The 26,317-nt window shown below is 40.8% G+C and overlaps 1 protein-coding gene across 1 annotated transcript in view; it reads left to right on the forward strand.

Moving 5' to 3' along the window:
- The window catches only part of LAMA3 (laminin subunit alpha 3), a 160,140-nt gene that overhangs the window by 34,156 nt on the left and 99,667 nt on the right, over positions 1–26,317 (forward strand). The window contains 13 exon segments of the mRNA XM_032222910.1: positions 1,817–1,907; positions 4,231–4,362; positions 8,906–8,968; positions 10,285–10,326; positions 11,389–11,526; positions 12,184–12,321; positions 12,689–12,735; positions 18,055–18,154; positions 19,063–19,115; positions 20,386–20,491; positions 21,334–21,433; positions 22,422–22,578; positions 24,673–24,805. Of these exon segments, the coding sequence (XP_032078801.1) occupies positions 1,817–1,907; positions 4,231–4,362; positions 8,906–8,968; positions 10,285–10,326; positions 11,389–11,526; positions 12,184–12,321; positions 12,689–12,735; positions 18,055–18,154; positions 19,063–19,115; positions 20,386–20,491; positions 21,334–21,433; positions 22,422–22,578; positions 24,673–24,805 (1,300 nt within the window).

Below are 26,317 nucleotides of genomic sequence, written 5' to 3' on the forward strand. Positions count from 1 at the left end.
GTTTAGTCGTCATAGCTACGACTGACAGCCAGCAACAGCCAGGCCTCGCCTGATTGGCTAAGGCGCGGCATGGCTGAGCGCGGGCTGTCAGACGCGCACCTATTGGCCTTCCTGCTTGACAGCTCCGTATAAATAGCTGTCAAACAGGGGGGTCCCTGTCTACTGCTAACCTGTCTACTGTATAGATCTGTTCTAATAAACTGCTGTTGACTTACCTCAGGAGCCTGCTGCCTCATTCCTTCAGGGAATACATCACTAAGATTACATGATTTAGATAGTGATTGGGGCAGTAGTGGGTTGCTCTTACTGTCTCTACTGGTATGCTGATTGCAGTCAGTACGTGCACAAGCTTGATGTGCACTGTGCATGCATGTGCTGTGCGCTGCCCACTCATGCGCAATCCACCGCCCCTGCAACACCTAACTGCTTGTCAGGGCTTGCGCAGGCACCGCACACTGTGTGTGTGTGCAGTGTGTGTGTTTTGGCATAAAAACAGCCTATAGAGCGTGGGTGGAGGGGTGGGCTAAATGAGCCACCATACCGGTATGCTCTCAGCTGCTCCCGGCCACTACTGCCGTACCATATCCGCAGCAACCCACCCCTGGACTGGGCTCTCTCTGCAGTCACGTGACTGAACTTCAGGCACCCAGAAACACATCTGCATTTACAACTGTCCCATGGTCATGTGATCACATTTTATGATTTTTTTGCTGAAATCCGGCACTTTCAGTTTTCAACAAAAACCTGTCCATAGGGAACTTTTGGTTTGCTTAATGACTGCAGTGTTCACTTAAAGACACCTGCAAAAAAAGTTGTAAAATTTTAGCCATTGTGATATATGAATGTACTGTACCATTAGGATATATGACTATACTGTAATGGGCAGGCTTCATTACAGTCTTAATTTAAAGACTACGTAGAGTCTATTCAATCAGTAAACTAGTTTTAACTGGTAGAAAGTTCCTCCTGATGCCTAGCTGAGCTTACTTCCTTGAAGTTCTAACCCACTGCTTCTGGCTCTGTCCTTTGGGCAAATAGAAAATATGTCTACTTCCATTTCTGTGCTATCACATTTCTCTTCAGTTGTCTTTTCATTAGGCTCTATCCTTGTGTTTCTTGTGGGGCTTGTTTTCCAGAATTCTAACCAGTGGTGGGATTCAAATAATTTAACAACCGGTTCTTTGCCCTAATGATTTCTTCCAACAACCAGTTCACCAAGCGGCTCAGAAAGTTAACAACCGTTCTCCCGAAGTGATGCGAACTGACTGAATCCCACCACTGCTCCTAACCATCTTGGTTGTCTTCTGAGCTTGAATAATTGTTACTGTCCTTTTGAAATAGGGTGCCTAGAACTGAATTCATCTTCCATATAAGGATGCATTTATTACAGTTGATATTTAAAATTGTACTGTTTTATATCAATGCCATGTTGGAATAAAATTAAAAGATAGAAATACTGAAATACCAAATCTGATGAGATCTCATATGAAAATGCAAATATTTCATGATAATGTAACGATTTTTAATTTTATTTTGCCTTTATTTTGCCCTGTGATATTATATAAAATCATGTGATTTTATATCAGAAAATGTTGCTAATCTCTGTCGAACCTAAAGTTATTGTAACATTCCTGGTTCAGTCTGCATTCCTGATACGTTGACAGAAATCCCAAGTCATTGTACTTCTGCTCCATCAATCTTTTTCTTCATTGTGGAAACAAATTGAAAGTTGCCAAAATTGAATTGTTTCTTTTTTATCTCTTCTTCTGATTTCATTTCTCTTATGCCAGTTTCTTCTGCATTTTACCCCATATAGCACAACACAGCTGGTATAAATTGTGAGAAATGTTTAAAAGGATACTATCGGCCATATGGTGTTCCAGTCACAGCAGTGCATGGATGCATATGTACGTCTATTTTTCCTATTCTTTTTACTAGCCTCTTCCCCTCAATATATGCTAATAAAAAAAATGATTCAATATATTTTAACATTTGAAGTTTGTCTATTCTACATATAATGCTTTTTATTTTAGATTACGTGGAGAAAGTTCTCTGTTCCCGGTCTTTCTGATTTTTTAATATATCTCCTATAAGGCTGTATACAGTACCTGTACCTCACAATGTATATGAAGTAGGATAATTTGAATTTGATAATTTGTGCTGCAAGTGAGGTCACATTATTAAATGGTCTGCCATTTTATTCTTAAAGACACTTCATGGGGAGGTGTGGTATTTTCAAAGAACTTAACAGCTAAGGGACCTGTTTTGGAGTCTGTCTTTTAGACCATCTTAGAGATGTTTCCCTGGATGCCTCCAATTTTTAAAACTCAGAGAAGTATCCATAAAGGAAAGTGTTTTCAGTGAATGTATATCAGTGGTGTGTTTCAATTTTTTTTAGAACCTCTTCTTTAGGTGTGGCCTGCTTTGTGGGAGTGGCTTGCCGGCCATGTAACCGGGTGGGAGTGGCTTGCCAGCCATGTGATGGTGGGAGTGGCTTACCAGCTATGTGACTGGGTGGGCGTGGCCAACTAGTAAAATTTGGTGAAACTCACTTAACAACACTCTTGCTTAGCAACCAAAATGTTGCCTCAGAAACTCTGGCATTTGAAGCACGCAAGTCTTAAAGCTGTCAAGTTACAAGACCCTTACACCCCTAACCCTTTAGAAAAAAATACCCCAGGGATGTTCAAACTTGACAGCTTTAAGACTTGTGGACTTCAACTCCCAGAATTCCTCGTCTCGCTCTTCATCTTGATGATGTGTGGATGGACGGGGGGGGGGGGAGGGAGCTGGAACCGGTTCTAAATGGCACTGTAGATTTGTGGAACCTCTTTTATAGAAGAGGTTAGAACTGGCAGGAACCCACCCCAATGTATATGGTTATTCTCTGTATACAATTCTGTATATAGAGTGCCCTGTTCAATGAGTTTCACCTGTACAATATCGAATCTCATGTTCTTTTTGGAACTACAGACCATTCCTCATTTATTGAGACCTTTAAAAAAAATCTTACTCTACTGCTGTGGTTCTGCTGCTATGTACATTCTTTGTGTCTGCACTTGTACAATTGAAACAATGTTTTACTTTGTTTTAACGGTTTTTGGTAAGTTGCCATGGAAGCAGAATACAAATGCCAAAATAAAGGGAAACATTGTATCAAGGGCTTCATTGAAAGAGACATAAAAGTATGGTCATACATTTCCATTACAAGAATCCTTAAAATATGGGAACTACGAGGGGTCAATATAAAGTCAAACAGTGTTTGATACCATGATAAATGATTCAGATCACTGTATTACCAGTAACCTTCTAGAACAGGGATGTCACACTCACATTGTCATGGCAGCATCAGATGATGTATCAGGACTTCATCCCCCTTTGCTAAACTGGGCGGGGCCGGAGTCAGCACGTGATGCATCTGGCCTGCGGGCCACGAGTTTGACACCCCTGTTCTAGAATGTAGATGTAGATGATTTCAGACAAAATAAATACATTTTCATTGTGATGTAATAATTGCTTACTTAATAAGCAATAAGTAGCTTAATTAGCTACTTAAAAGGATATTGATGTGATAAGCTTCACACAGCATTTCAAGGTATAAAGTAATATTATAATTATTAAATCTATTGCTGCCAAAGCAAAGTAGCAATCTGATCAGGGGTGGGTTCCTGCCAGTTTTAACCTCTTCTATAGAAGAGATTCCACAAATCTACAGTGCCATTTAGAACCGGTTCCAGCTCCCTCTCCCCGCCCGTCCACACATCAACAAGATGAAGAGCGAGAGGAGGAATTCTGGGAGTTGAAGTCCACAAGTCTTAAAGCTGTTAAGTTTGAACACCCCTGGGGTGTTTTTTTTTCTAAAGGGTTAGGGGTGCAAGGATCTTGTAACTTGACAGCTTTAAGATTTGCGTGCTTCAAATGCCAGAGTTTCTGAGCCAACATTTTGGTTGCTAAGCAAGAGTGTTGTTAAGTGAGTTTCACCATATTTTACAAGTTGGCCACTGCCACCCAGTCACATGGCTGGCAAGCCACTCCCACACGCTCACATGGCCAGCAAGACACTCCCACAAAGCAGGTCACACCTTCAGAAGAGGTTCTAAAAAATTTTGAAACCCACCACTGAATCTGATGTATAGTAGGAATTCCTGTTATTATAATTCGAGTAAACTTAGTAAACTTCAAGAAACAAATGTATTTGAAGAAAGCTTTTGATGATGTCATTTCCTGTAGCCTGCAGGTGTACCCCTGAACATACCAATGGCTGTGAAGAAGGATCAGGTCGCTGTTATTGTAAGCTGAACTATCAGGGTAAAGCCTGTGATCGGTGTGCTGATGGATACCATAGTTTTCCCTCCTGTTACCGTGAGTATCACAGCATGTCCAGTGAATCTTTAAATTAATATCCATTGTTTTATTCAAGATTTTCTTACACTCAATTTTATCCTAGTGCTATTTCTAAGCTATTCCTAAGTCGTACTTCCAAATAAGGCAAGGAGGTAAATATTTTATTTTATTGCCATGCAGTAGTCTTTTCTGAAATATAAGCTAAAACTGAACTTCTACAACAAGCATCTGAAGTTATATCTCTACGACAGATTAATTACCTAGATTGGAAAGCAGGACACTCTATTTTTAAACATGCTTCCCATCTGGATGAATTTGCTCTTCTATTTTTTTTCTTTCCTCTGCTTGATGTTCTAATACTATAATTGTTTTTCAGTCTAGTGCAACCATAGCACTTATGGAATGCGATCACTACACATTATAGTAGAAGAATAATTGCTTTGAAGTATTGCTTTAAATATCAAGGTATTTGCTAACATGGAGATACTGCAGAAGCTGAAACATGAAGAAGATGGAACAAGAGCGGGTCTGAATTAGAAATATAATTACCTTGGTAGAAAAAATAGGGAGAAGGAAGTGATATTCCACTAAATTTTCTGATTGCAAAAAAACTGCAGGGTATCCTTCAACAGCCAGTCCTCTTTCTTTCTCACCTTGTGAGAGAGAAAATTCTTATTGGAAGGAAAGAATAAATCAAGGTAAGAGAAGGTGAATATTGAGCAAGAGATGGATAAGATTCAGGGAGAAAAATGGTTGAGGGAAATAGCTGAGACGTGGAAGGCAAACTTTTGAGTATTTTGAGTATTTATTAATACTTATAGGCCGCCCTTTTCCCTGAGGGGACTCAGGGCGGCTTACATAAAATGAGGGGGGGGGGGGTATACAGACAATAGACACAAACAATACATAGAAGTAAAATAGAACACAACATTCATTCATCATTCGGGTGGGGACAGTTATCTTTGTCCCCAGGCCTGACGGGCTAGCCAGGTCTTAAGGGCTGTGCGGAAGGTCTGGACGGTGGTGAGGGTACGAATCTCCACGGGGAGATCGTTCCAAAGGGTCGGAGCTACTACTGAAAAGGCTCTCCTCCATGTAGTTGCCAGTCGGCACTGACTGGCAGATGGAACTCGGAGGAGGGCTAATCTATGTGATCTAATTGGTCGCAGGGAGGTAATTGGCAGGAGGCGGTCTCTCAAGTATGCAGACCCACTACCATGAAGGGCTTTATGAGTGACAAGTAGCACCTTGAAGCGCACCCGGAGATTAACAGGTAGCCAGCGCAGCTCGCGGAGGATAGGTGTTATGTGGGTGAACCGAGGTGCACCCACAATCACTCGCGCGGCTGCGTTCTGGACTAGCTGAAGTCGCCGGATGCTCTTCAAGGGCAGCCCCATGTAGAGCACATTGCAGTATTCCAGCCTAGAGGTCACAAGGGCCCGAGTGACTGTTGTGAGGGCCTCCCGGTTCAGGTAGGGTCGCAACTGGTGCACCAGGCGAACCTGGGCAAATGCCCCCTTGGTCACAGCCGTCAGATGGTGGTCAAAAGTCAGCTGTGGATCCAGGAGGACTCCCAAGTTGCGAACCCTCTCTGAGGGGTATAAAATTTGACCCCCCAGCCTGAGTGATGGAACACTGATCGAATTATTGGGAGGAAAACACAACAGCCACTCGGTCTTGTCCGGGTTGAGTACAAGCTTGTTAGCCCTCATCCAGTCCATAACGGCCTCAAGACCCCGGTTCATCACGTCCACCGCTTCATTGAGTTGGCACGGGGCGGACAGATACAACTGAGTATTGTCCGCGTATTGATGGTATCTTATCCCGTGCCTCTGAATGATCTCACCCAGCGGTTTCATGTAGATGTTAAATAGTAGGGGGGATAAGACCGAACCCTGCGGCACCCCATATGTTAGGGGCCTAGGGGTCGATCTCTGCCCCCCCACTAACACTGACTGCGACCTGTCCGACAGGTAGGAGGAGAACCACCGTAACACAGTGCCTCCCACCCCCACCTCCCGCAGTCGTCGCAGAAGGATACCATGGTCGATGGTATCGAAAGCCGCCGAGAGGTCGAGGAGAACCAGGATGGAGGCATGGCCTCCATCTCTGGCTCTCCAAAGATCATCGGTCAATGCGGCCAAAGCGGTTTCTGTGCTGTAACCGGGTCTGAAGCCTGACTGGAAGGGGTCGAGATAGCTTGCTTCCTCCAAGGACTGTTGAAGCTGGAAGGCCACCACCTTCTCGACAACCTTCCCAACAAAAGGGAGGTTGGAGACTGGACGGTAGTTGTTAAGGACAGCTGGATCCAAAGATGGCTTCTTCAGGAGAGGTCTCACCACCGCCGCTTTAAGTGCGGCGGGGAAGTGCCCCTCCCGAAGAGAGGCGGTAACAACCGCCTGGATCCAGCCTCGTGTCACCTCACTGCTGTTAGCAACCAGCCATGAGGGACACGGGTCCAGTACACAGGTGGAGGCACTCACAGCTCTCATGGCCTTGTCCACATCCCCAGGGGCAACATCCTGAAACTCAACCCAGAGGTGGTCTACCAATTCATCCTCTTGTGCCTCGGCTGGAACTGCAGGGATGGAGTCCAAATCCGACCGAAACCGAGCAATTTTGTCCGCTAAGAATTGGGCATAATCCTCAGCTCTACCCTGCAAGGGTTCCCCCGTATCCCTCCTATTTAGGAGGGAATGGGTTATCCTAAACAGGGCGGCCGGGCGGGACTCAGCGGACGCAACCAAGGTGGCAATGTGAGATCTTTTTGCTGCCCTAAGTGCCCTGATGTACTCCTTGGTGCTGGTTGTTAGGATTGCTCGGTTCGATTCGGATTTATCGGACCTCCATAGGTGCTCTAGGCGTCTCCTCCGGCACTTCATCTCCCGGAGCTCCTCGGTGAACCAAGGAGGCCTCAGGGATCCGCCGCCTCGGAGCGGCCGTAGTGGCGCAATCCAGTCAAGGGTCTCCGATGCTGCCGAGTGCCAGGCAGCAACCAGAGTCTCCACCGGACTGTGGGCGAGAGTATCAGGAATAACCCCAAGCTCCGTCTGGAACCTCAGAGGCTCCATAAGTCGCCTGGGGCGGAACCACCTGGTCGGTTCCTCCTCCCTACAGTGGGGGTTTGGTCTCTGAAAGTCGAGCCTCAGTAGGCAGTGGTCTGACCACGACAGGGGTATGATCTCATTACCCCTCAGACCAAGATCACAAGTCCACTGCTCCGAGAGAAATACGAGGTCGAGCATGTGACCCGCTGAGTGAGTTGGGCCCCGAATTACCTGGGTCAAGCCCATGGCCATCATGGAAGCCATGAACTCCTGCGCCCCATCAGAGTGTTCACCGAGCGAAGGCAAATTGAAGTCCCCCAAGACCATACGTCTAGGGAACTCAATTGCTAGCTCGGCTACCGACTCGAGGAGCGAGGGGAGGGCTGCTGCAACGCTGTTGGGAGGCAGGTACGTTAACAGCAGACCTACTTGACCCTTGAGGTCCAACTTTACCAGCAGAGACTCACACCCGACAAGCTCCGGAGCAGGGATCCTACGAGGTGCTAACGACTCCCGGATAACGATAGCCACACCCCCACCCCTTCCCTGGGCTCTCGGCTGGTGCAGCACCTGAAATCCTTCTGGGCACATCTCTACGAGGGGGACTCCTTCCTCCGGGCCCAGCCAGGTTTCAGTAATACATGCCAGGTCTGCCCTCTCATCTAAAATTAAGTCCCGGACGAGAGGAGCCTTGTGAACCACAGACCTGGCATTTAGCGACAGCAGCCTGAGACCAGGGTCCTGATTACTCACGCCATCTGGCCTCGGAGTGGGACTCATAGGGCCGGAAGGAGGGATCTCTGTAACGTAGCGAACCCTCCTTCCCCGGTAATGGCCAGCCCTAAAGTCCCCGCCATATCTGCCCCTCCCTGTTACGACCGTAATGCTCCGGCCTTCTCCCGTGTCTCTGGTCCCTCCAGCCACCCCAGTGCTCCCCGCATTCCCCGGCAGGTCCTCCGAATCATACATACTCATTCACTCACCCAGACAATCCCCACGTAGTAATTAAAAACACAAAAAATACAACAGTGATAAGTAGTAAAAAGTGGGAACATTCACTCAATCACATACATATCCCATGCATATCCCATACAAAAGAAAGAAGAAAAGAAGAAAGAAAAGAGAAGAAAAGATAAATTGCGCAGTTGTTAAAAGTGCAAGTTCAACTTTTGCCATGAAAGGATGATTGGAGCAAGAGGAAGAGGAGTAGAACAGACAGAGTGGAGAAAATGAACCAAGTAGAGACGGTGAGGATGTTGAGGAGAGAAGGTGAGACCCAGGAAATTATTATGGTGAGAAGAGAGAAGATGTTAAAACAAAGAGTGGTGTAGTGATAACAACCTAGGTAATAGGAGAAAAAAAGGTTTTAAAAATCTCCTATTTTTCTCACACCTTCTCCCCAGGTTTGTTTAAACAGACCTTGGTATACCAGTCACAGTATAAAAAAAAAGTAAATTATTTTGTTGTCTGGTTATTTATCTAAATGGCTGCTTCTTTTATTCTTCTTTTGAAAGGAATTCCTATCTCCCCAGCTACAACTCAGAACCCAGCAGTCACTTCACCTGGTCATATGGATGGCAAGTTGTTTCTGACTTTTTTGTCTATAACTTATCATTTACTAACAGAGTATCAATTATAGCTGCATGATACAGTTTTTTTAGCCCCCAAACTGTGGAACACAGTGTCCAGAAATGTACAGGGGCATGATGAGCAGATTTAAATAGTGCTATTTCCATTCTTTCCTTATCTATCATTAACTAACATGCATATGCTGATTAGAGCAAATTAAAGAGTGAGTTTGTTTTTAACTAAGCTTATTTGTGATTGGAGTGAGTGACTGTATGGTGGACACACTTGACTTAAATCCACATAGATTTTGCTGCAAAATGCCCAATTTCTGTTCTACACAGCTTTATAAATTCATATAGTCTTTCTCATAATCTAGACTAGTCAGTTTCCCAATCTGTTTGGAAACTTGTCAATTTGATTTTCTTTGATTATGGGTTGGCTATGAAGTTTGGACAGTATTGCAATAGTCATTGGGAGTTGGGTGGTGAATAAATTGTGTTAACAAATAAATAATCCCCCTTATTTTGAAGTTTAGCTGATTTCAAAACAGAGTTGAACCAATTCATGGAAGTTATGCAGATCAATGGCTATTAGTCTTGAAGGCAGTCTGATTGTGTCTGAAGACCATTTGCTGGAATACCAGTGGGTTTCCTTGTGCAGTTGGCTGGCAACCATGAGAACAGACTACTGGGCTAGATGGGATAAGGGCCTGATCCAGCAGGGCATTGCTTACATTCTTATGTCCATTCTTCCTCAAGATTGTAATCAAATAATAGAATACAATGCTTTCCAGAGGTTGAACCTCTATTACTCCATTAAATACTGTACCATGGGAGCAAGTGAGGTTAAATATTTGGCCTGAGATTCTGGAGACCCAAACATAGCCTGATGGATAACTAGCCCCTATATTCTTACGAGTGAGTTTATTTTGGCAAGTTGTGGGAATGGTCTCAGACAGAATGAGTAGCTCAGAAGACAGGTCTTTTCGTGTGAATTTTACAAGTATATTATACAGGCATATATTTAAAAATTCATGTGTAAGTACTGTACATTTATACCAGTAGACACCTGCAGAGAATGTCAACCTTTGCTTATTAAGAGTTTATCCAGCACAGGGCCCTCTGGCATAGGAAGCTTAGCACAGGAAATCTTTAACTGGAAGCTATTTGACATCTGTTTCTGCACCTGGATTATTACTCTGCAATTCCCTTAGCTATTTAGAGCTTTGTCTAGGCAACATCAAGCTCTCCCAACCTTGTAACTTCAATCAATCAAGATATTCCTGACAAATATGTAACATTGTCATACTTTTCTCTTTCTCTAGGCAGTCGTTGCAGACCAGAATATTTTGGAACACATTGTCAGCGTAAGTTTTGCTATTCTTCTGGGAAATGCCAAAGTTAACTGCAGAAGAATATCATTGGGGGTCTTTTTTTCACTCCTGTTGTGATTGAAATCCGTGGCTATTGTTAACATTTTAAATTCATTTCTTTTAAATACAGCCTGACAATGTTATGGCTCAGGGGTGTTCAATAATGAGATTTGCGATCCAATACAGGTTCATCGTCAATGCCAGACTGGATTTCAGGTATTATCTGTGACAGATATAGTAGTTGGATATTTCCATTACCCTTTCTATCAAAGTAGATTATGATTTGTTTTCATATTTTAAGCATTTTAAATTGCATTCATCTGGTGAAAAGGCAGGTTAGAAAGTTTAAAAGTGAATGCAAGTTAAATAGTCACTGAGGTATCATAAAATATATTGAGAACTGGATTTTCTTCTAATTCAGGGTTTTCAAATTTCTGAAGATTAAAAGATTTTTTTTAAAAAATAAAATTGGGGCACATTTATTTATATAAACAGAAATATTTGTGCTTTTAAACAGGCTTTCAGATCAAAAGGCAATATAATTTACATTTTACCTACAGACAAAATCAACTATCCACTAAATCAAAACTCGGAGATGCTAGAACTGCTATGCTAATGCTATCAATTCTCTGTGCTGCATATTGCATGTCTCCCACATGGAGAGCAGCTTCTCTAACACCAGAGAGAAAGATATAGGAGGCCTCATAGTTTCCAGTTAGTTAAAAAATACCCTGCATATATTAATATACTGGGACCTGGGAAAGAGGAAAAGGCGTAAGAAACTTTTTGTGTGATATATTGGTACCTATTTCATTGCCTCAAATGACAGAGATAGATAAGAATAGGTTTTTTAAAAAAAATATAAACATTAACACAAGGAAAAATATTATTCCTTTTTTTAAATTCAGCATATATTTTCCTGGAAGGAAATAATCCCTTCACCCACAGAAATTAGGTTTCATTGATTTCTTTGAAATTTCCTTTGGAGAGACCAAAAGAAATTGAAGATTTAAACAGAATACCATGGTAAATTAATTTCTTATTTTTCTCATCTAGAGTCCAACTGTGCTGTAGTTGGATTTGTGGACAACACATGTGGCCCCCAGGGCAATTGTCTTTTCCATACAAATTATGTTGGGTCCAAATACAGCCAGTTATTTATGGTTATTAAGATCCCTCAGATGCTGAATCTGAGTAAACAATCAGGTTTATTTTTCTGCCTTTTCATTCAGACACTTTGATTTACAAGTAACATTTAGCTGACTCACTAGTTTTTGGCAAGTATTTTTTTCCTAATAGGTATTGTTAGTTTTCCGAAAACTAACAATACCTATTAGGAAAAAAATACTTCCTCAATACTTGAGATAAATTTAGTCTTATTCAAAAATGGCTACCTTGTAGGAAGAAGCACTATAGTTATAGATCTAACATTTTCTGAGCTCCTTGGAGTCATCTGTGGTTCAACTGCTTTGGTGAGCTGTGTTCGAATGATTATTTTAAAAGTGGGTGGTAATTTCCTGCCATTTTGAACAGAAAGCACACTTAAATTGTAGTGCGATCTTAAAATAAGCCTAGTATAGTGTTATTATAAACAAATAGAAAAAAAGGAGAACTTTAGTTGGCCCTGCCAACCAGGAATGGGCTTCAAAAATTGGGTTCGCTGCCCTGTTGCTGAGTGTGACCATGGTGGGCGTGGCCTAATCGGCCTCCTCTCTTTCTTTTAGAGAGAAATGCCAACAACTGGGAAAGATGGGATTTGTAAACCAAAAGATGAGAACTTAGAATTTGGAGATAGCATCTCACACTTCACATGGCTCCTTCATTCTTTCTAAAATTAACATCTTTTTGCAGCTTGTCAATGTTCGGTTTATGGCTCCTACCAAGACACATGTCAACAGACCACAGGCCAATGTGATTGTCGACCTGGTTTCATAGGCCAGCAGTGTGACAGATGTATCTCAACAAGTAGTACTTTTCCTCATTGCCAAGGTAAGACTTACAAGGAAAGTCTTATTTATAGAAACATTGCACAGTCAGCAGCTGGTATGGATTTGTTTGAGATCAGAAGATTTTGATCAACTCAGCTCCTAACATGCTTTCCAAAGAAGTGGATTGCTTTTGATAAAATGCTTGGCATCTTGAATTAAGTGGGCTTTTCAACCAGCCCTGACTCAGGACAGAGAAATGCTTTTCATATTATAAATGATTATTTCATATTCTGAAAGAGAACTGCTGTGGGGATAAACAGTGAGTCACTGTTGAACAAGGTGAAATTCTTTGAGCTTGAACTTCCTGTATAAATTGATAAAAGTAAAGTTTGGAGAATAATACTACCTTTTTTAAAATTGTTAAAAAGGGATCATCGATGAATGTGATCCTGCTGGAACCAGAGATTCTTATTCTGTAAGTATTATATAATTAGTATGGTATTATATAAATAGCATAAAGGAATAGCAGTTAAAAAGACTAATTAACCAAGGTAGTACTGAATATATAGACAAAGAAATCAGATAAGTGTTGTGGTCCACCGGCAGCCTGTGGAGTTGGAAGCAGAGATGGCAGCAGAGTTGGACAGCGAGGAAGTTGGGGAGGAACATGGGCCAATCCTGGAGTCTGTGGAAGGCTCGGATGAGGGCTCTGCATCAAAGGCAGAGAGGGTGCCAGGGCCATCTGGGAGTTATGCGGACGATACGCAATTGTATCTGTCCACCCTGTGCTAACTCAGTGAAGCGGTAGAAGTGATGTGCCAGTGCCTGGAGGCTGTCAGGGTCTGGATGGGAATGAACAAGCTTGCACTCAATCCCGACAAGACTGAGTGGCTATTGATGTTCCCTCCCAAAGATTGGCTAACTACTCCATCTCTCAGGCTGGGGGGTGAAATTATACGCCCCTCAGAGAGGGTTCGCAATTTGGGAGTCCTCCTTGATCCACAGCTGACTCTAGAACATCATTTGTTGGCTGTGACCAGGGGGGCCTTTGCCCAGGTTCGTCTGGTGCACCAATTGCGACCCTACCTGGACCGGGAGGCCCTTCAGATAGTCACTCACACCCTCGTGACCTCAAGACTGGATTACTGTAACGCGCTCTACATGGGGCTGTCCTTGAAGAGTGTTCAAAGACTTCAGTTAGTCCAGAACGCAGCAGCACGAGCGATTGTGGGTGCACCTAGGTACACCCACGTTACACCTATCCTCCGCGAGCTGCACTGGCTACCCATTGGGCTCCGGACACACTTCAAGGTGCTAGTCGTTACTTATAAAGCCTTTCATGGCATCGGACCTGGGTAGCTGAGAGACCGCCTCCTGCCAATTACCTCCCAAAGACCGATTCGATCGCACAGACTTGGCCTCCTCCGGATTCCATCTGCCAGCCAATGCTGGCTGGTGACCCCCCCCCACCGGGGGAGAGCCTTCTCTGTTGTAGCTCCGGCCCTCTGGAATGAGCTCCCTGTTGAAATCCGGACCCTTACTACCCTCCCGGCCTTCCGTAAAGCTACTAAGTCCTGGCTGTTTCGGCAGGCTGGGGGCTGTTGGAGTATCCAGCCCCACTTCATCTGGGAATGTTGTCGTATTTTAAATTGTTGTATTGTCTTGTATTGTCTTATTTATCCCCTTTCCCTGTTTTATTGTAAGCCGCCCGGAGTCCTTCGGGAGTGGGTGGCATACAAAACCAATAAATGAAATGAATGAAATGAAATGAGTTATGTGCTGCCTCCGGAGTCTCCAGAATCAGACAGCAGCGAGACAGAGGAACAGGCTCCCCCTGTTCCCAGTGAGCACATGTGCAGACCTGCCAGAAGGCAAGAACAGTTTAAATAGAAGGGACGACTCGGGAGTAAGGTTTGGAGGTGATTGGCACCTCCCATAGGACATAAAGGAGGAGCAAAGGCACATAAGCCTTTGCAGGAAGCAATTTGGTTCATGCTGGTCAATTTACATTTTGAAACTCTATTTGGACTCTCTGCGCCATGTGGCCTTGCCAAGCTAATTGCTAATTAAATCTTTGGCAGTGTTTTCAAAGAAGATAAAGGTGGGTGCTTCTCAGCCTTATTCTGAAGGACTTTGGCAGCCTCCTATAGAACTCTTTCCAACTATTTAGGACTATATTACCAACTGTGAATGAATATAATTCATAGCCTTTTAAATAAAAAGAGGGTTTTTGGACCTAATTGTGTGCTTTTTATTGTATCAGGAAGCCTAGGTAAGAACAATGTCAGAAAAGTGGGCAAGTTCATATTCTGTGAAAGAGAATATGAACCATCTACAGGTGTCTAGAACAACTCAAGTAACTATATTAGCAGATCCAGTGGAATTATAAGGAAGTTAAATAATTTCAAGATTAGGGGAACAAAGTTGTTACAGGTAGTCCTTGATCTATGATTACAATTGGGACTAGAATTTCCATTTCTAAGAAGGCGATTGTTAAGTGACCCATGCCCAATTTTACAACTTTTTTGCCATGGTTTGCTAAGTGAATCACTGCAATTGTTAAATGAATCATGGTTTTAAGCAAATCTGGCTTGCCCATTGAATTTGCTTGTTGGAAGCCTGCTGAAAAAGTCACAAATGGCGAGCACATGATCCTGGGACGCTGCAATCATCATAAATACATGTCAGTTGTCACTTCAACTTTGATCATGAGGTCATGGGGATGCTGCAATGTTTGTAAGTGTGAAGACCAATTATTAGCCACTTTTTTCAGTGCCTTTGTAACTTTGGTGGTTGTACGTCAAGGACTACCTATATCAGGGCTGTCAAACTGGCGGTCTGTGGACCGGAAGTATCACACATAGGCCACACCCACCCCAGCTCTGCAAAGGCAAAACCATCGTGATAGGTCACAATATGTCATGTGATTCAATTGAGTTTGACACCCATGACCTACACCATAAGAGCTGCTTGATAGTGGGAAATGAAATATAGTGTTGTAATAATAGGAAGCATTTTCACCAGAAGTGTTTAAACAGGGGCTAAACATTCAGACATGTCTAGGAATCTCAATTTTGTTGAGCTAATAATCACATATGAAAGGTCAACAATATGTCATGGATTCTTTGGCAAAATAGCTGAGTGGGCTATTTGCCCATTCACAGAATGGCTGCCATGGGAGACATAAAATAGTTTTATCAGCCCTGAATGCTTCTTTTTACCTTACTTGCTTTTTTCCAGACAAAAAAAACTGAGCTGCTATTGCAATCTTGTTTATTTTCTATGTAAAACATGAAAAGATTAAGAGGACGAGGACTCTTGTAGCACTCTGTGGCACCAATGTTCCCTCTAATTTTTTTTCAGTGTGAGCGGAAAAGTATAGTGTTTGAGCAGCACATTTTCATACCTGAGCACCTGGATTTTTTTCATAGATGTCACCCAAGACAATGAAATTAGTGTTATTTGAAACTCAATTCTACCATGTAAATATCCATTAAGTAAAGAAATCTCCCTATACAGGTAGTCCTCAATCTACGACCATAATTGAGCCCAAAGTTTCTATTGCTAAATGAGACATTTGTTAAGTGAGTTTTGCCCCATTTTACAACCTTTCTTGCTACAGTTAAGTCAATCACTGCGGTTAAATCAGTAACCTGGTTGTTAAGTCAGTCTGACTTTCCTACTGACTTTCCTTGGCAGATGGTTGCAAAAGGTAACCCCAGGACACTGCAACCGTCATAAATATGAGGCAGTTGCCAAAGATCCAAATTTTGATCCTATGACCATGGGGATGCTGCAATGATCATGTGTGAAGAACAGCTGTAATTCACTTTTTTCAGTGCTGATGTAGCTTTAGTCATTAAGTGAACTGTTGTAAGTTGAGGACTATACTTTCCCCCTTACTATCCAATAGTCTGCAGTGATTTAGCAAGTTATGAATAAATTACCAACTGATGTAGATTAGCAATTGGAGCACTTAAAGAAGCAAACAAAGAGGGGACAGGAAGGAAGGGAGGAAGGAAAGAAGGGAGAGGGACAGAGAAACAGAGACAGAGGGAGAGACAAAAAAGGAAAGAGGAGAAAGAGAAAAAGAAAGGGGAGAGCAGGGTGGGAGGATAAGAAAAAGAGGCAGAAAAAAGAAAGAGAGAGAAAGAGGAAAGGAAGAAAGAAGGAAGGAAGGAAAGAAAAAAGGAAGAAAAAAGGAAGAAAGAAAAGAGGAGAGTAGAGAAGGAATAGAGGCCAAAAAAGCAAACAAGGAAAAGCAGGGAAAAAACTTTCACTGGAAAACACTATTTTTCCATCAGTGCAAAAGTTTCCTAAACAAGGTTAATTTTCTGGATTTTGACTTTCCGGTCCAGGTGGACCAAGAAGCCTTTATTTTCTTTTTCTAAAATCAAATAAAATCTGCAGAGCACCAGCACGCCATATGAAAAAGAATTTGTATTTGCAAGTAGGTTGATCACCAATCCATGACAAATAAGCTGAAATGCAATATTTAAAACATTCTTACTAAACAGCAGTCTGCCTTCGCTGGACGGCTTGGATCTCTCGCTGACTCTCCATGAAAGCACCGAGATAGAAACAGCCCTCCTGTGCGACATTGACAGTAGGGAGATGGGGGAGGGGTGCCTCGCCCTCTCCTGGGGAGCCCTGTCTGGGGAAGAACCCCCCTCCTCCGGCCTCGGGACCGTCGGTTTCTCCGACGGGTCTCCCCCCCTCCTCTGCCCCCGACCAACTTCCTTTTCTGGGCTTTTTGCAAATGAGCCGGACGCAGCCGAATCTCTCTCTGTGTGTATGTGTGTATGTGTGTGTGTGAGCGCGGGTTGCCCAATCCAGTTCCTCCCTCCGTAGTTTTGAACCTGGGAGGAACTGGTTTGGGCAACCCGAGAGCTCCGCCTGACGCCCGAAGGGCTTTGCACGAAGAAACGCGGCTTGAGGCGCAAGGACGGTCCTGGCTGTGGGGCGCAGGCCCCTAAAAGCCTCTCTTTGGTTCCCTCCTCCTCCCCCTCCTTCCACAGCCTGCGTGACGCCCTAGGCTGAGAGCTGCTGCTGCTGCTGCACAGCTGAGGGAGGGAGAGCGAAAGCAGAGGCGGGGCGCCAAGCTTTGGTTAAGGCAGGCAAGGGAAACCGCGAGCCGAAAGGAAGTCTTGCTGGGAAGACGCGGCAGCAGGGCTTTAAAGGGCTCCCCCCTCCCCAGCCAGCCAGCCCACCCAGCCCATTCTTCCCCCGCCACAACTGTATCCAACAGGCCAAGTTGCTGGGAGGAGAAAGTTTGGGCTGCAGGACATGAGATTCCTCTGGGGAGGTCCTTTGAGGGCGGCCAGTTCTAGCTGCCTGCAAAGGACTTCCCCACGTTTGCTATGAAAGAAATCTCTGCGCGGGAGTTGAAAAGTCCTGCGCGGGGATTTCTTTCCATGTGCGCGGCCGCGCAGGCACGCACCTTAGAGGGAACAGTGTGTGGCACCCACTAGTGTTTTTCGTTCCATTTGGAAAACTTGTCCTTTTTGGAAAAGTTCTATATTAAATAAGTTATTTTAAAAAATAATTTCTAAGATTGTCTCTGTTGTAAGATTTTCTACTTTTTGATATAAAATCCTCAGCTTTCCTTTTGAGTCCAGCAAATATTACTGTCAGTATAGTCTAATAGTTATAGACTAAGGCTCACTTGTTGATATAATTGACAGCTTGTTCGTTTCACTTGTAAAATTGTTCTCTATCTCATTTTTCTACATCATTAGCCAGTGTGATCTTTAGTTTTCTTTATTAACAAATGTATTTTCCTCTTCGTTGTTAGGGCTATTGCCAGTGCCTACAAAATGTAGAAGGTCCAACCTGTAGCATCTGTAAGCCACTTTACTGGAACCTGGCCAGGGCTAATCCTTATGGATGTATAGGTAACTGGGCTTATAATGAAAATCAAATCTATTTTCCTCGTATTATTTTCAGGCCATTCGAGATTTTCCAAATCTATTTTATGTTCATCAGCCTTGAAAAGAATAGAGTAGCATGGAGGGATTCCATGCTACTGAAAGATGGGAATGTTTGTGTGTAACACTAGATATTCATTGTTTATGTTGTAAAACACTTTCTAGTGTATTTTGCAAAATGCATACTTTGTATTGTATACAATATGGATATGTAGTGTATTCCTTCCCCCACAAATAATCACATCATCTATATATAGTAATGTGCTTGCCTCAATCAAAATAGAAATTAGTACTGAACTGACATTATTAATTAATGTCATGGTTAACGCCGGACAAAGAAGTTTGATTAGGAAAAAGAAAACAGATGTTTGCAGAAGACTCATTAGAGAAAAGAGTTTATATTTAGCACACCCAAGAACAAATAAGAGAGAAAGTTTATGATTCAATTGCTGCCATCTCTCAGAATCCCAGTAAGCATGGAAGTTGCAGGGTAAAACTCAGGTTTATTTCTTGTACTACTCCACTGCCACCATCTTGAAGTTCATTGTTGAAATAGGAAATGCTATTTTAATTTAATTCAATTTTTTAAATTCTGTTCTAATCTTTTGAGACAATCTTGTTTCCTTCTCTCCATTATTTTTAACATTGTGCCTGAAAGTGGGGTTTGGAGAACTTGAAATTTGTATACCCTGTACTGGTGTATCATTGTTGGTCATTTTTTTCTAAGTATTATGGAGAAACTCAAATCTGTCTATCAGCTGTATAAAACCACCAAAAACTCAGATGTCCAGGATTTGTCATTTGATTAGGGGACCCCAGTATTATAATCAATTTCTCATTAGCTGAGATTCAGATAACTTTGTTTCCTTTTGCAGGCTGCCAGTGTGATGTAGCTGGAGTACTAAGTGGTATTAGAGAATGTCAGCAGGTAAAAGCAGTTTATCTACATTCTGTTTCATATTTTAAAAAATTACAAGTCTTTTTATGAAGTAAAACATTCTAAATTTATTTTATAGATATTTTTCATTTAAGATTGAAATTACAACAATAAAAAATAATACAAACTTTAAAAAGCAGAATAAAAAGAAATATATAAATTCCAAAAAAGAAAGAAAAAACAGAGTAAATAAAAATGGAAATATATAAATAAATGACTATCCCCTTCCTCAGGACAAGTATAAACAATTTTAATGACTTATTACTTTATCTTAAAATACAAATATCTCCTTCAGATAATCTATTTGTTATCAAGAAACAAATCCTTAAAGTCTTGTTGTTTGGTCCTGATCAGAAAAAATCATTAAGGGTTATCAAATAAAACAACATATCCATTTTAATCTTGATAAAATAAACCAGCATCATATTCCTTCCTTTATTTTTAATAATCTTGATCTTTACTTCCTTCAAATAATGATTTGGAATTTGATTTCTTTCCATTTCTTCTTTGTCCCTTCTCACAAAATTCTTTAAAACTTCAAAAAAAGGTCTCTTTTGTAAAACCCAAAATATGAAAACTATCCAGTCTTAGTTTGCTATTTGTATATCCTTTTTAAGACATCAGCTGGGTTTTTCTTTTCCATGTTCATTGTAATATTTTTTTCCATCTCATTCTTGTAGCCTGTAATTTGGAAATTCATTTTCAACTCAGTCTCAATCTTGTCAGTTAAAACTTGTTGCTCTTCAATAACATCTATTAAAAAAATCTATCCATAGAGGCAGACACTCTTACAGTTAGTGACACAGCTTTGTTCTTTGCAATTGCTTTTTAATTTCTTTATCATACTGTAGGTTTTCTGGAGAACACTAAAAACAACTTATTGTATTAAAAATAATATAAATAACTACATTTCAAGTTGTAGATTATTTGTTAAGTTCAGCACTCCATAAATAGTCCGTCGTTCTTATCAATAAAGAGAAAGATCTTCCTCCATAACTCATTAGGAAGGATCACTAATGGAGGACTCTTAATGGAACTTCACAAGAGAATGTTTTCAGTCTGTTCTACTGCTTGGAACCTGTTTTCTGAATTGAAGGAGGACGTCAAACATGTGCATTTCTAAGGAAGCAATCCAATAAAATATTCTATTTGCATCTATATGCCCATCTACCATATAATGTCCAAAGCTTTCCTCGATGCTACTGTTGATATGAATGGAAAGATTGAAACTCTCCTTGTTTTTCCAACTCTCCCCTTATAGTTGGATGGTGACTGTTACTGCAAACTTAATGTTTGTGGAGGTCCTTGTGATACTTGTGAAGCTGGTTATTATGGCCTGGAAACTAAAAATTATTTTGGATGTCAAGGTACAGTATGGCTTTTTAAAAGCAACACAGAATAATACATTTATGAAAATATTGTTTATGTATTATTGCTATATAACAGCTTTGTTCACAAACATTTTTGAATGTATCTTGTACTTATACCATTTTGAGCCTTCCAAGTAAAATCTAGGAGGTTAATCCACCTTAATCAACTTCAGTTAGGATAGTGAATAGGCATTTCAAGAGAGGCCAGGGCAAGACAGAACAAGCATCAAACAAAGCTCCCATTCATAGATTGGCTATAGTGTAATACAATCAAACTCATTTATAATTGTAGCTTTTGATAAATATTTTGCTTAAGTAAGATATATTTTAAAATAGATGGCCAAGATAATAAATATTCAGTGTTTTGCAAAATATTTTAAACTTTAGTATGAGAATAATTTAGAAGATAATGGCATCTTTCTTCAGTAGTGACCCTCATGAAAAGATAGACAACCTGTATTGGAAGTGCCGGATGATCCAGACTTCTTATAAATGAGATGGTCTTCAACCAGAGGTGATATTCTGCCAGTTTGCCCCAGTTTGGGCGACCGGTAGTGGCGGTGGTGGGAGGCTTTGCCCACCTGTACAGATGTTATCATGGACGCTCTGCATATGCGCAGAAAGTTCTATGCATGTGCCGAAGCGCTGCGCATGCACACTCCCAGTTCCGAAACTGTAGCAAAGATAAAAGGATTTCATGCCTGTCTTCAATGTTCCTTCTCATTCTGTGATTGAAAAACATCTTATCTTTCTTTCTATAGAAACCTATAGTACTTCTAATAATGTGTTGTGTTTGTTCTCTGATCCAAAGGTAATTTGATTCTATTTTTCACTGGCAGGATGCAAATGTGATGTGGGAGGCTCTGTAAGTCATGTCTGCAATGACCTGACAGGGGACTGCCAGTGCAGAAGGCACATAATTGGGAAAACTTGTATGGAGTAAGTAAAATGGGAAGACTTGTTTTGTGGCATCCCTCTTCAGTTATGCAAAGCAGGAAAATCACAAGCCACCTGTTTTCCCTCATATTGCAACAAACCCACAAGGTTTAAGGAAAGAAAAACAGAATAACTACAAAGTGTATTTTGCTAGGCATTTTTAGACATTTTCTCTCTAGAAGCAAGCTTCATGATTTATAATTTAGTATGAAATGAGCCGTGGTTACATACAAAAATACAATATTTAAGTAGCAATAGCAATAGCACTTAGAATTATATACCTCTTCATACTGTTTTATATCCCTCTCTAAGCGGTTTACAGAGTCAGCACATTGCCCTTAAAAATCTGGGTCCTCATTTTACAATCCTCGGGAAGATGGAACCTGAGTCAACCTTGAGCCAGTGCGAATTGAACTGCTGAATTGTTGGCAGTTGGCAGTCAGCAGAAGTAGCCTGCAGTACTGCATTCTAACCACTGTGCCTGTACTATGTTCCTAGATGGATTTCATGAGCTGCACCTCAGCTGTAAATTTCACTCAACAAACTGCCCATTTGCTCCTTTCATTTTAGTTTTGCTTTTGGTGAAGGATGAGATTAATGCTAATCCTGATAGTTTGCTTGTAAGGGCTGTGCTATTTCTCTTTTTATATTAACTATGTACTTAAATATTCATGTGTTATAGCATGATTTGAATTTTGGATTATTTTGAAGTTATTTTTAAAAGACAAAGCAGGAAATATGCTACTTGAAAAAAATGATAAAATATATTGTCGATGTTAAGAAAATTAAAGCATCATGTATAGGGGCAGTGTACTTTGCTAGGGATCCTATGAACAGGAGGAAAATTATTGTCTTAAATGCAGATTTTCCAATGGCTTGTGAAAAACAGTAGGTTAAACAAACATTTGACTCAGTAGAGTCTTATGTTAATATATAGCATATTAATATTTAAAAAGAAAGCAAGACATTGTTATTATCTCATTTATGAAAGGGCTGAAAAGAATTATTACCTACCTGATTTACATCACATGAAGTTTGAAATTGAGGATGGTACGTCTCCTAATGGAAGAGAAGTCCGGTTTGGTTATAATCCTCAAGAATTTCCTGGTTTCAGTTGGAGAGGTTATGTGCCGATGTCTTCAATACAGGCATGTACTTTACTTTGGTCCAGATATGTTGTGTGAATTAATCCTGGTTTGATTGCACCATCTCTTTAATCCTACTGGAATTGTTTACAGATTTAAATCTCTTTCTTTAGTTTTGCCTACTCCCTGTCTAGATTTGTTGGTTCATGTCATCTATCAAGACAGGCAAGAGAATAGTTTTGATCTAACACATTTGAAGTGAACAAGGTTAGGAAAAACTGTTAGGTGGTGAAAGAGGAGATGGAAAACACAGCATTCCTCAATAAAATTTGGTCTCTTTATTATACTGTTTGCAGAAAGATCTAAATGTTGATTCCAGAGGTGGGTTGCTGCCAGTTTGGCCTAGATTGGCCAAACCGGTAGTAGTGGTGGTGGGAGTCTCCACTCACTCTCCCAGACACAGAAGCACAGAAGTGTTGTGCGCGGGCAGGAGCACACCTGAACTGGTAGTAAAAAAATTAGCAACCCACCTCTGGATGATTCCATCTAATTTTCTTAGCAGTGACTAAGACATCCTGGAATGGCAGATTGATATATACCTATAACACTTTTTTACAAGTTAGGTGCTCAGGCTTTAAAGAAACCTTGGTTCTTCTACACTACAGCCAGATAGAAATATTTGACAACATGCCTTTTTTCAGCAGCAGTGTTGGGAACTAATAGAATTCAATCCACTAAGAGTAGTTGTGTGTTACAAAACCTGCATTTTTATATGAAAAACATATAGATAGTATAATAACAAAAAAGGAGAAATATATTCAGAAATTAAATTACCTGCAGGTTTTGATTCGTTAATTGAATTCCTTTTAGTGGTATCTATTTATTTAACATTGGGATTTAGCATTGGATATCCTTGTTTGCCCAAACACCAATTAAAATGTAATTTAAAAGTATGGTCAAATTGAAAGCAGCTTGTTGACAACACTGGGAATTATTCTTGGTTATTTTTTGTGGCATTGATTTATGAGACATGAGACCACAGCCCATCTGCTTTCACTCTACTGGTCAACCTCATATTTGAAAATAAGAACAGTGAGAGTAGGATTAACTTATTTGTAGACTTCTGAGAAAAAATTGAGGTAATGCTGTGTTTTCATCTCAAATATACCTGAAATAAAATTGTTACATTTCTATGAACATAATAAAAAGAATGATTTTGAAGAAAATGATTGTCTTCAAACAATTATAAAAAGAGGCATAATGCATGGAACACTTTCTTGCATTGTTAATAATAGTGAGCTATAACACAATATTAATATATTAAAGGGGGAAACACCCTATTATTCAAATATCTAATATAAAATTGGCCACAGAATGGCCATAATACAAAGTATATAATATTTGATTGTTCGAATGCAACATTTCACCAAATTAGTATCAAAGGTAATTGGATAACACTACATGATACAACAGTCCCTCACTGATTCATTTGGCAATCATACTAGAAATGAAAATCCTGAATTCAGTCAGGTTTATCTCAGGAAGATGAATATAAGAAAGTAGCCTTGGAGATGAGCCTCAGACCATTGGCAAATAAGGCATTATATCTAAACATATCATATATACTTGATTGGGTTTCATTGGGAAATATTTTATTCTTTTTGGACCTAGAGTAAAGTCTACCCAGAGTGTTGACTTTTCTAATGTTTCTAGATGTTTCTTATCTTTCGGTGGTAGTATTAAGTAATTTGCTTTCCTGTCCTCTTCTTTGCTTCTTATTTTACCAGCCAGAGGTGGTAGTTCCTGTCACTGTGACTTCTCCTAAGCTCTTCCATCTAGTACTGCACTATGTCAGCTTGGTTTCAAAACACTCTAAAGGGAAGATCTCAATTGCTGAGGGAAAGCATTTTGATCCTAATAACACTTGTAAGTGAATTACATTTCTTGCTAGGTTTGCCTGTCTTCTTTCTTCCTTACTTCATAAAAGGCTTCTTTCTCTATGTATTCAGCTGCATGTCTGTATCTATTTATAGAGAGAGAAAGAAAGAGGTTTTTTTTCCCCCTGATAGACATTGAATATTTTGCTTGCATGGCTTACCCTTTTGGCACTTTATGACTGTCTATCTTTTTCTTGTTTTATTAACTTCCATTTTACAGAATGAAGTCAGGATAACTTTGAGTGTGAAGAAACCAAAACCCTATTTATTTCATGTTATCTTGAGGTATATAAATCCTGGTACTGCAATAGTATCTGGCCACATAACAGCTTATCAGTCTCGGACCCTAAAAGGTAGGTAAGCAGAACGGATGCAATGAAATTCTGTGCAATTCAGAGTGTATTTATATTGATAGGTGTTGTATCAGCCATGGATTTTCTTTTCTGCATGCACATTGTATTATTTCCCCCCCACATGGAGACTGTGCTTGTGTAACACATTTAATCAGTTTTCTTAAATACCATGAGTTGCTTGCTTTTAACACCATATATTTCATTAGTGGTTATTGTCCTTTTCTGAGCCTGTCTGTATGCATTTGACTTAATACATTATGCCAGCCTATTTACATAGTTCAACATAGAATCTAACCTCAGAAAATAGGATAATTCAGTTATTAGTTAAGTGTTTTATGTGATCATAAATACACTATATTGCCAAAAGTATTCGCTCACCCATCCAAATAATCAGAATCAGGTGTTCTAATCACTTCCATGGCCACAGGTGTATGAAATCAAGTACCTAGGCATGCAGACTGTTTTTACAAACATTTGTGAAAGAATGGGTCGCTCTCAGGAGCTCAGTGAATTCCAGCGTGGAACTGTGATAGGATGCCACCTGTGCAACAAATCCAGTCGTGAAATTTCCTCGCTCCTAAATATTCCACAGTCAACTGTCAGCTGTATTATAAGAATGTGGAAGTCTTTGGGAATGACAGCAGCTCAGCCACTGTGGTAGGCCACGTAACCTCGTCCAACATCAGTGTGTGACCTCACAAATGTGCTTCTGGAAGAATGGTAAAAAAATTCCCATGAACAGCTTGTGGACAGCCTTCCCAGAAGAGTTGAAGCTGTTATAGCTGCAAAGGGTGGACCAACATCATATTGAACCCTATGGATTAGGAATAGGATGTCACTTACAGTAAGTTCATATGCGAGTAAAGGCAGGTGAGTGAATACTTTTGGCAGTATAGTGTATGTGTGTTCTGTGTGATTTAAATCAGTTTTCTTTGAAGATATTTGAAAGCTCACATAAACCAAATTCAGACAAAATTTTAGGCAATAGATTGAATTGGCACCCTGATTCAGTTCAAGATTCTGTGGGCATTTCCGCTAGGCTATGAGTGATCTGTCTGCCCTTATTTATAGTTACAAAAGTGACATATAAAATACATAGTGGCAGAAATATCCTATTTGGTCATAAATCCAGAACAAATTGTTTTAATCACTCTGGATATAAGCAGGGTCAAACTAAATAAAAGTATAAAAAAACCCAGCTACTCAGGTGGTGTGCTCTTCCTTAAAAAATTTTTTACTTATCATTGAACAAGTGTTTATGAAAACAAGCCCTACATCCCAGCAAATTAAACAATTTTCAGTTGCTGTATTTTTCTATTATCCTTTGTTGTCACAAAGGATGCCGACATGTGTATGTCATGCTCATGATCTTCATAATTAATCCATATTTCTCTGTGCTTGCCATTATTAGATCTTTAGTGCTGACAGATGTTTCTTAAGGTGCTTTTAGGAAAAGTGGTTTTGGCAGACTTGCTTCTGGCTTTAATCATATGCCTTTAAGAACTACCATTT

This window comes from Thamnophis elegans, chromosome 8 (assembly GCF_009769535.1).
Source record: "Thamnophis elegans isolate rThaEle1 chromosome 8, rThaEle1.pri, whole genome shotgun sequence".
NCBI classification, from domain to species: Eukaryota; Metazoa; Chordata; class Lepidosauria; order Squamata; family Colubridae; genus Thamnophis; species Thamnophis elegans.